Here is a 10,982-nt window from a genome sequence, read left to right as displayed (position 1 = left end):
AGTTGCCTACAAATGAATGAAATAATATTTTAGAAATTGATGTTATTCTACGAAAACCTAGCTGCAAGTAATGTCAATCTCCACCAACAGAGATTTTAGCCTAAATATACTTGAATAACAACCAGACCTGGGTTCAAATACATGCGTATTTAAGTATTTGTATTCTTATTTTCTGTGTATTTGAATATTTCCAAATAATGTGGCCAATTCTATTTAAAATATTTGAAACAATTTTCAAATACTTGTCTCCAAATACATTTCAAATGCACCTAGGAACAAACAATCCTGGGTTCAAATGCATGGAATATTTTAATTTTAAAATACACTTGTCTGTGTATTGAGTATTTTCAAATACATGGTAATACTTTCCAAATGTATTTCCAAACACATTCCAATATTCAACTACTTATATTTCAAAATGTACTGGTATTTTAAAGTCCTTGAAACACAATACTAAGCATTTGAACTCAGGTCTGAAAACAACACTGTTGTCAATGTTTGTGTTATATATTAGTGTTATACATATATATATATATATATATATTAGTGTTAGACACAATCATTTCTGATAATCTATTACAGAGAAACTCTTTTCACAACAGGCCTACATTTTTTCCATGAACACAAATGAATAATATTGTGTTATCTTCACAGAATTAGAGCAGATATTCTTAAAATGAAAAAAATAACTAATTATAATAAATAATAATATGCAACAAAAAAATAAAGTAGGCCTAGTCTGTCCAATGAAATAACATAATAAATGCTTTTATAATATTATATTTTTATAATATTATTTCTTTATTAGTTAACCAAATATTCTGGCATAATGTTATAGCTAAATCGTCTATGTCCACACAACCAACATAGCATACTTTTTTATTCTATCAAGTTTATAACTGTCACAGCCATTATGAAAATAGGGTACTGAATTAATTTCCCTGTACTTACAGTTTATGAATGTAAAGGTCTGTTGAAAGTGTCTCTTCTCTTTTCTTGCTTTCTTTTCCCTTTAGTATTCTCGTTGAGTCGATGTTTGAATCTGAATGTACTTCACCAGAATATATACCATCCCCATTGCCTAAAAAATATCACTCGTGATTTCTAGCCATTTCTCGAACTCTCCGACTACATTGCTCATGAGAGCGCAGCATTCCTGTGCAATGACGCAGGCTGCGAGGCGCACGCATTGGAAGCGCAACAAATGAAAGTTCTCGTTATTCCAGAGCGTTCGAGAGGCGCGGAGACCTGTCCAGAACGCACACACACAGCACACTAATAGTGAAACCATTATTTGTATTGATTAAAATGATCAAAAACTGTTAATGACTCAAATTTCAAAACAAATGAAACAGCATCCGGTTCAACCTTATTCAGTCGATATTTCAGTCTATCGTCAACACTGCAGTTCCTCAACAGTTCATGAGAGGTCAGTCTATACATTTTCTCTCACTAATGAATAATAGACATGTATTGTAAGAGAATTGAGTGCCTACTGCACAAGTGGTAAGTGCAACTCACTACAAGTTAATGTGCCTCCAGGGAAGATCCTTTAAAAAAAAATTAAAGCCAGAGTATTTAAGATACCCAGTATTAATTGTTAAATGAAAGACAAATGATGAACACACCGGCTAATCCTTCTAATCTCTTCTCTATTCCCCTTGACTTTCTCCACATTTTGTTACATTTTTTGAATAAGGCTGTAACGTATGAAATTATTTTTTTCATCATCAATCAACATCAGCCCTGGATACTTATGAGAGAAGATGTGCTCAAAGATGCCCTCTGGTGGTCTGAATGAGCATTAATGGCAACAATGGTTGACAGTAAAATACTATGATTTCACGCACTTTAAGTTGCCTTACCAGACCGCACTGCAGCAGAATACAACTACTAAATGAGGACACACTTCACACTATATACACAGCAGTGCCGGTTGGTGCCGTTGAAGATTATGGAGGATTTTGTTTTATTACCACGGCCTTATTTCGATTACAGAATATCAGATGACTGTCATTCATATTCCCATTCACCCAGCTCAATGTAACATCAATATGTTTAGGCTACTACACGATACTCAAATTTGCACTATACCAATCAAGAGATTGCTACAACCTATAGCCTAGAAATGAAAGTTTATACCGTAGGTGCACAGGTCGAGAGACAAATTGGAGTGATCAAGGTGACAGGCGGAGACACATTCAATACCGCCTTGCACAGTCTCGCCTGCATCTAGCTGATCTGGGGTGTAATTTTTAGTCCAAACAGTTTCAAAATGTTTCGAAAGGTTCTATTGGACAAATTCAGGTAGGCCCCGCCCCATTTTGTTCTATTGAAGAAACATTTTGCAACATAATCGTCAGAATGAATACACCCCTGATCACCCACACACACAGTTCAATTTCATAGCAGCCACATAGAGCATTATGACTTTACTTGTTGTAACATTCCTTCTCGCATCTACAAGCTTTCCTCCTCTCACCGTTTCCCTTCACTTGTGGACTTCAGTACACAACACAACAGCTGTCTGTGACTAGGCACAAAAACCTCTCCATGCCAAACCTTCACACCATAACCACTAACCGCTACACAACCTACATCGTCACCATATCAAGGTTATAGTAAAACAAAACAAAATGGAACCAACACATTGGTAAACCCACAATCCAATCCCAAGTGTACAATCACACATTACAGTGTACAGCAAGTAGTTTAGCAGTTAAACCGGCAGGCCCCGGTGTCAGTACATTTATAAAACCAAAAGCTTACAATGACTTGGAAGAGTTGCAGTGTTGGATAGCCTTAGCCAGCTAGCTAAGCAGAGAAAATAAAATGAAATATAGCTAGCTCTCTCGCTATGCTGCTTCAACTATTGCCTTTCTCTCTTTGAGTCAACTACTCACTGCAGTGCTAGCTAGCTTAGCTTATGCTTTCAGTACTAAATTAATTATCAGATCCTTTGGATGGAAAACTTGTTAGTTCATACTGCAAGAGCTCTGATAGGTTGGAGGATGTCCTCCAGGTGTAGTCATAATTATTGTGTCAGTCTATTGAAGGGGGTGAGAACCATGAGCCTCCTAGGTTTTGAATCATTGAAGTCAATATACCCAACGAATTCGCCAGACATAGGCTATTTGTTTTACAAAACAAGAAGGACAAGCTACACTTGCAGATGTGCATAATATGCTGTGACCCGAATCAAAAAGTATTTATAACCAAATAACAACAACTTAGCTATAGGGTGTTGTAAAATGTTAATTTAAAACCGGTTGTTATGGGTGAACACCTTATAGTTTCATTGTATTGACATTCCCAGCCTTATTTACAGTCGTCCGTTTTTGTTCAAAAAATGAAGTAATTGAAACTGAAACACTGCATCCCGAATGGGTGGCGGCAGCAAACAATGTACCAGGCCAGCCATAATTTACAACCTGATAGAAATATTTTTTGGACTACCAAGAAATGTATTGGCGAAATATATGAATCATGCATTGAACTGCATCTATCTATTCTGCCAACAATGCCTTACTGTACAACATGTAATTTTGAGTCAAATAGAACCTATTTTTAAAACCTCTTATAAAGTTGGTTTTGAAGCATAAACTGGGAATTTGATATGTTTTACTGATATTATGATTGTCCGTTTGTTTCATATCTGCAAAGTAGTTCAAATGCTGTCAGTTCCACTTGAAATTCTCCAAAATCAGTCAAATATACAGTATTTGGTTCTTTGAGCTTGACACCAATAAGCACAAAGTAAGGAAAAATGTGACCTGTAATTGTTTTTTTAATATGTGCCAGAAATGTATTTGTGCCTCTTTTTCCAAGAAGGACCGTAGTGATTGTATCAGATGTTATCGCAGAATAAAGAGTTGATAAGCTACACATTGTGGCCATTAGGGTGTCTTCACTTGTTCTCCTATCTCTGGTGGTTTAGCTGTCTATCAAAGTTTTGTTTACAATATTTCATGGTATTGTGTAAAAAATATTATAAATATGTGAATAATCAATGTGTTATGAAGAGAAGGAATTCTAGAAAACAGCCAACAGACCTAGAAACATATTTAAATACATTTTATTTGCAATGTCCAGCAATGCAATATGGTATGAAACAAAATATGTACAGTGTGTTTTTATAAGTACAAAGTATTTCCTGAATAGCAAATTGTATGCAGTGATACTAATGCATTTTGAAAAGTCCTTTATACAAGTCCCTCACTTTAGTCAATCTCTTCAATGGTTGGGCCTTGGGAGCTGGCACCAGAGCTGGTCCGTGCCTGATCTCCACAGCAACCTGTGGGCATCCCTCCCTGCTGGTACAGCTTGGTAATGATAGGCTGGCATACTTTCTCCAGCTCCTTTAGCTGATGCTCATACTCCTCTTTGTCGCCCAGCTGGTTGTTCTCCAACCAGGAAATGGTCTGGTCGCACCTGTCCACCACTTTCTTTTTGTCCTCCTCGCTGATCTTGCCTTTCATGTTGTCGTCCTCCACGCTGCTCTTCATATTGAAGGTGTACGACTCCAGGGAGTTCTTGGCTGCTATCTTCTCCCTCTGTGCGTCATCCTCAGCTTTGTATTTGTCAGCGTCCTGCACCATCCTCTCAATGTCCTCTTTGCTGAGCCGGCCCTTGTCGTTGGTGATGGTGATCTTGTTCTCTTTGCCCGTGCTCTTGTCCACCGCTGATACGTTCAGAATGCCGTTGGCGTCGATGTCAAAGGTCACCTCGATCTGAGGGACTCCTCGTGGGGCAGGGGGGATCCCAGAGAGCTCAAACTTCCCCAGGAGGTTGTTGTCCTTGGTCAGGGCTCTCTCTCCCTCGTAGACCTGGATCATGACCCCGGGCTGGTTGTCGGAGTAAGTGGTGAAGGTCTGGGTCTGTTTGGATGGGATAGTGGTGTTGCGTTTGATCAGGGCGGTCATGACCCCTCCGGCGGTTTCGATGCCCAGGGACAGGGGAGCCACATCCAGCAGCAGCAGGTCCTGGACGTTCTCAGACTTGTCGCCAGACAAGATGGCCGCCTGGATGGCAGCGCCGTAGGCCACCGCCTCGTCTGGGTTGATGCTCTTGTTTAGCTCTCGGCCGTTGAAAAAGTCCTGCAGGAGCTTCTGGACCTTGGGGATCCGGGTGGAGCCTCCGACCAGGACGACGTCGTGGATTTGGGCCTTGTCCATCTTGGCATCCCTCAGGGCTTTCTCCACAGGCTCCAGGGTTCCCCTGAAGAGGTCGGAACACATCTCCTCAAAACGAGCCCTGGTGATGGAGGTGTAGAAGTCGATGCCCTCAAAGTGAGAGTCAATCTCAATGCTGGCCTGGGAGCTGGAGGACAGTGTTCTCTTGGCCCTCTCGCAGGCTGTCCTCAGCCTCCTCAGAGCCCGCTTGTTCTGGCTGATGTCCTTCTTGTGTTTCCTCTTGAACTCCTCCACAAAGTGACTAACCAGGCGGTTGTCAAAGTCCTCCCCGCCCAGGTGAGTGTCTCCAGCCGTGGCCTTCACCTCAAAGATCCCATCCTCGATAGTCAGGATGGACACGTCAAAGGTGCCCCCACCCAGGTCAAAAATCAGGACGTTGCGTTCCCTGGACTTGCCTTTGTCCATGCCGTAGGCGATGGCTGCCGCCGTGGGCTCGTTGATGATCCTCAGCACATTCAGCCCAGCGATCACTCCAGCGTCCTTAGTGGCCTGTCTCTGTGAGTCGTTGAAGTAGGCAGGGACTGTGATGACTGCATTGGACACCTTCTGGCCCAGGTAAGCCTCAGCGATTTCCCTCATCTTCACCAGGACCATGGAGGAGATCTCCTCTGGGTTGAAGGATTTGTTCTCCCCTTTGTAATCTACCTGAACTTTAGGCTTTCCTCTGTCGCTGACCACCTTGAAGGGCCAGTGCTTCATGTCGGCTTGCACGACCTGATCGTTGAACTTTCGGCCAATCAGGCGTTTGGCGTCGAAAACGGTGTTGTTGGGGTTCATGGCCACCTGGTTCTTTGCCGCGTCTCCGATGAGTCTCTCAGTGTCTGTGAAGGCCACATAGCTGGGCGTGGTCCTGTTGCCCTGGTCGTTGGCGATGATCTCCACTTTGCCATGCTGGAACACCCCCACACAGGAGTAGGTGGTGCCCAGGTCAATGCCGATAGACGGGCCTTTAGCTGATGACATCTTGATGGTTTGGAGTTAGTTGCCTACAAATGAATGAAATAATATTTTAGAAATTGATATTATTCTACGAAAACCTAGCTGCAAGTAATGTCAATCTCCACCAACAGAGATGTTAGCCTAAATATACTTGAATAACAACCAAACCTGGGTTCAAATACATGCGTATTTAAGTATTTGTATTCTTATTTTCTGTGTATTTGAATATTTCCAAATAATGTGGCCACTTCTATTTAAAATATTTGAAACAATTTTCAAATACTTGTCTCCAAATACATTTCAAATGCACCTAGGAACAAACAATCCTGGGTTCAAATGCATGGAATATTTAAATTTTAAAATACACTTGTCTGTGTATTTGAGTATTTTCAAATACATGGTAATACTTTCCAAATGTATTTCCAAACACATTCCAATATTCAACTACTTATATTTCAAAATGTACTGGTATTTTAAAGTCCTTGAAACACAATACTAAGCATTTGAACTCAGGTCTGAAAACAACACTGTTGTCAATGTTTGTGTTATATATTAGTGTTATACATATATATATATATTAGTGTTAGACACAATCAGTTCTGCTAATCTATTACAGAGAAACTCTTTTCACAACAGGCCTACATTTTTTCTATGAACACAAATGAATAATATTGTGTTATCTTCACAGAATTAGAGCAGGTCTTCTTAAAATGAAGAAATAACTAATTATAATAAATAATAATATGCAACAAAAAAATAAAGTAGGCCTAGTCTGTCCAATGAAATAACATAATAAATGCTTTTATAATATTATATTTTTATAATATTATTTCTTTATTAGTTAACCAAATATTCTGGCATAATGTTATAGCTAAATCGTCTATGTCCACACAACCAACATAGCATACTTTTTTATTCTATCAAGTTTATAACTGTCACAGCCATTATGAAAATAGGGTACTGAATTAATTGCCCTGTACTTACAGTTTATGAATGTAGAGGTCTGTTGAAAGTGTCTCTTCTCTTTTCTTGCTTTCTTTTCCCTTTAGTATTCTCGTTGAGTCGATGTTTGACTCTGAATGTACTTCACCAGAATATATACCATCCCCATTGCCTAAAAAATATCACTCGTGATTTCTAGCCATTTCTCGAACTCTCCGACTACATTGCTCATGAGAGCGCAGCATTCCTGGGCATTGACGCAGGCTGCGAGGCGCACGCATTGGAAGCGCAACAAATGAAAGTTCTCGTTATTCCAGAGCGTTCGAGAGGCGCGGAGACTTGTCCAGAACGCACACACACAGCACACTAATAGTGAAACCATTATTTGTATTGATTAAAATGATCAAAAACTGTTAATGACTCAAATTTCAAAACAAATGAAACGGCATCCGGTTCAACCTTATTCCGTCGACATTTCAGTCTATCGGCAACACTGCAGTTCCTCAACAGTTCACGAGATGTCAGTCTATACATTTTCTCTCACTAATGAATAATAGACCTGTATTGTAAGAGAATTGAGTGCCTACTGCACAAGTGGTAAGTGCAACTCACCACAAGTTAATGTGCCTTTTTTTTATATTAAAGCCAGAGTATTTAAGATATCCAGTATTAATTGTTAAATGAAAGTCAAATGATGAACACACCGGCTAATCCTTCTCTATTCTAGTCAATGCTATTCTGTTCTATACTATTCTAGTCTAGCCTATTCCGCACTGATGGCCCATCAGCTCACATTTGCTTACCGCAAACAAGATATCTCCATCATATCCCCATCATGGTAGCTAAAGTATTTGCTAATATACATTGCATTCGGAAAGTATTCAGACCCCTTGACTTTCTCCACATTTTGTTACGTTACAGACTTATTCTAAAAATGTATGAAATTATTTTTTTCATCATCAATCAACACACAATACCTCAAAATGACAAAGCAAAAACTGTTAAAAAAAAATTGTTGCATATTTATTAAAAATAAAAACAGAAATACCTTATTTACGTAAGTATTCAGCCCTGGATACTTATGAGAGAAGATGTGCTCAAAGATGCCCTCTGGTGGTCTGAATGAGCATTAAAGGCAACAATGGTTGACAGTAAAATACTATGATTTCACGCACTTTAAGTTGCCTTACCAGACCGCACTGCAGCAGAATGCAACTACTAAATGAGGACACACTTCACACTATATACACAGCAGTGCCGGTTGGTGCCGTTGAAGATTATGGAGGATTTTGTTTTATTACCACGGCCTTATTTCGATTACAGAATATCGGATGACTGTCATTCATATTCCCATTCACCCAGCTCAATGTAACATCAATATGTTTAGGCTACTACACGATACTCAAATTTGCCCTATACCAATCAAGAGATTGCTACAACCTATAGCCTAGAAATGAAAGTTTATACCTGTCACGCCCTGGCCTTAGTTATCTTTGTTTTCTGTATTATTTTGGGTAGGTCAGGGTGTGACAGGGGGGATGTTTGTGTGTATTTGTCTCGTCTTGGGTGGTTGTATTGTATAGGGGGTTTTGTAGAGTTTATGGGGTTGTGTTTAGTGTAGGTGTCTAGGTATGTCTATGGTTAACTGAATTGTTCTCACCCAGAGACAGCTGTCTATCATTGTCTCTGATTGGGATCCATATTTAAGGCAGCCATAGGCATTAGGCTATTGTGGGTAATAGTCTATGTGTAAGTTGCCAGTGTCTGCACTCATTGTTTGAATAGCTTCACGGTCGTAAGTTTGTTGTTTTGTTTAGTTTGTATAGTGTTCGTTTCGTTTTCATCTTCTCGTCAATAAAGAAGTATGTATTGTTATCACGCTGCGCCTTGGTCCACTCTTCCTCATCAAGACGATCGTGACAGAATTACCCACCATACCAGGACCAAGCAGCGTGTTAAGCAGCAGCAAGAGCAACCTACACAGGATTTATGGCAATGGGAGCAGAGTCTGGACTATACTACGTGGGAGGAGATCGACAGGTGGGCGATCGACCCAGGGAGAATGCCGGAGCCCGCCTGGGATTCTCTGGAGCAGTGTGAGGAGGGATACCGGCGAATGGAGGCAGCACGACGACGCGGTAGGAAGCCTGTGAGTCAGCCCAACATTTTTTGGGTGGGGGGGGGCTACAACGGAGTGTGGCGAAGTCAGGTAGGAGACCTGCGCCAACTCCATATGCTTATCGTGGAGTGCGAGAGTACGGGCAGACACCGTGTTATGCGGTAGAGCGCATGGTGTCTCCTGTACGTGTGCATAGCCATAGCCATAGTCAAATCGGAGGGCCTGTTGTCCGGGACTCTGGCAGTCTATGGGGGTGCCACAGGGTTCAATTCTCAGGCCGACTCTTTTCTCTGTGTACATCAATGATGTCGCTCTTGCTGCTGGTGATTCTCTGATCCACCTATACGCAGACGACACCATTCTGTATTCTTCTGGCCCTTCTTTGGACACTGTGTTAACAAACCTCCAGACGAGCTTCAATGCCATACAACTCTCCTTCTGAGGCCTCCAACTGCTCTTAAATGTAAGTAAAACGAAATGCATGCTCTTCAACCGATCGCTGCCCGCACCTGCCCGCCTAGCGTCACTACTCTGGACGGTTCTGACTTAGAACAAATACCTAGGTAGCCGGCTAGGTATCTGGTTAGACTGTAAACTCTCCTTCCAGACTCACATTAAGCATCTTCAATCCAAAATTAAATCTAGAATCGGCTTCCTATTTCGCAACAAAGCATCCTTCACTCATGCTGCCAAACATACCCTCGTAAAACTGACTATCCTGCCGATTCCTGACTTCGGCGATGACATTTACAAAATAGCCTCCAACACTCTCCTCAGCAAATTGGATGTAGTCTATCACAGTGCCATCCGTTTTGTCACCAAAGCCGCATATTCTACCCACCACTGCGACCTGTATGCTCTCATTGGCTGGCCCTTGCTTCATATTCGTCGCCAAACCCACTGGCTCCAGGTCATCTATAAGTCTTTGCGAGGTAAAGCCCTGCCTTATCTCAGTTCACTGGTCACCATAGCAGCACCCACCCGTAGCACACGCTCCAGCAGGTTTATTTCACTGGTCACCCCAGTGAAGCTGGAGTCATATCTCCCTCACTAACTTTAAGCATCAGCTGTCAGAGTAGCTTACCGATCATTGCACCTGTACATAGCCCACCCAACTACCCCGTCCCCATATCGTTAGTCATTTTTTTGCTCCTTTGCACCCCAGCACATTCATCTTCTGCACATCTATCACTCCAGTGTTTAATTACATTTGCACACACTGTATATAGATTTTTCTATTGTGTTATTGACTGTACGTTTGTTTATCCCATGTAACTCTGTGTTGTTTGTGTCCCACTGCTTTGCTTTATCTTGGCCAGGTCACAGTTGTAAATGAGAACTTGTTCTCAACTGATCTACCTGGTTAAATAAAAGGTGAAATAAAATAAAAAACAAAATAACATACAGCGTTGAGATTGCCTGCAATGACAACAAGCTCAGTCCGATGATGCTGTGACACACCGCCCCAGACCATGACGGACCCTCCACCTCCAAATCGATCCCGCGCCAGAGTACAGACCTCGGTGTAATACTCATTCCTTTGACGATAAACGTGAATCCGACCACTTCTGGTGAGACAATAACCGCGACTCATCAGTGAAGAGCACTTTTTGCCTGTCCTGTTTCGTCCAGCGATGGTGGATTTGTGTCCATAGGCGACGTTGTTGAAGGTGATGTTTGGCGAGGACCTGCCTTTACAACAGGCCTACAAGCCCTCAGTCCAGCCTCTCTCAGCCTATTGCGGACAGTCTTGGCACTGATGGAGGGATTGTGCATTTCTGGTGTAACTC

General features: G+C 41.5%; 1 protein-coding gene across 1 annotated transcript; it reads right to left on the bottom strand.

Annotated features, from left to right (window-relative positions):
- Positions 1-4,059: 4,059 nt before the first annotated feature.
- LOC129832978 (heat shock 70 kDa protein-like) lies at positions 4,060-7,546 on the bottom strand. Its single transcript, XM_055897160.1, has 2 exons — positions 7,116-7,546; positions 4,060-6,178 (listed from the first exon to the last, which is right to left on the bottom strand). Exon 2 carries the CDS (start codon positions 6,153-6,155, stop codon positions 4,221-4,223), a length of 1,935 nt encoding a protein of 644 aa, XP_055753135.1. The 5' UTR covers positions 6,156-6,178; positions 7,116-7,546; the 3' UTR covers positions 4,060-4,220.
- Between the last annotated feature and the right edge of the window lie 3,436 nt (positions 7,547-10,982).

Source organism: Salvelinus fontinalis, chromosome 34, assembly GCF_029448725.1.
Source record: "Salvelinus fontinalis isolate EN_2023a chromosome 34, ASM2944872v1, whole genome shotgun sequence".
NCBI classification, from domain to species: domain Eukaryota; kingdom Metazoa; phylum Chordata; class Actinopteri; order Salmoniformes; family Salmonidae; genus Salvelinus; species Salvelinus fontinalis.
The sequence above is the reverse complement of the archived record's forward strand: the minus strand, read 5'-3'. Positions and strand labels throughout refer to the sequence as shown.

Coding starts and splice junctions, on each gene's coding strand:
- LOC129832978 (XM_055897160.1), bottom strand. CDS start 6,155: ATGTCATCAGCTAAAGGCCCGTCTATCGGCATTGACCTGGGCACCACC.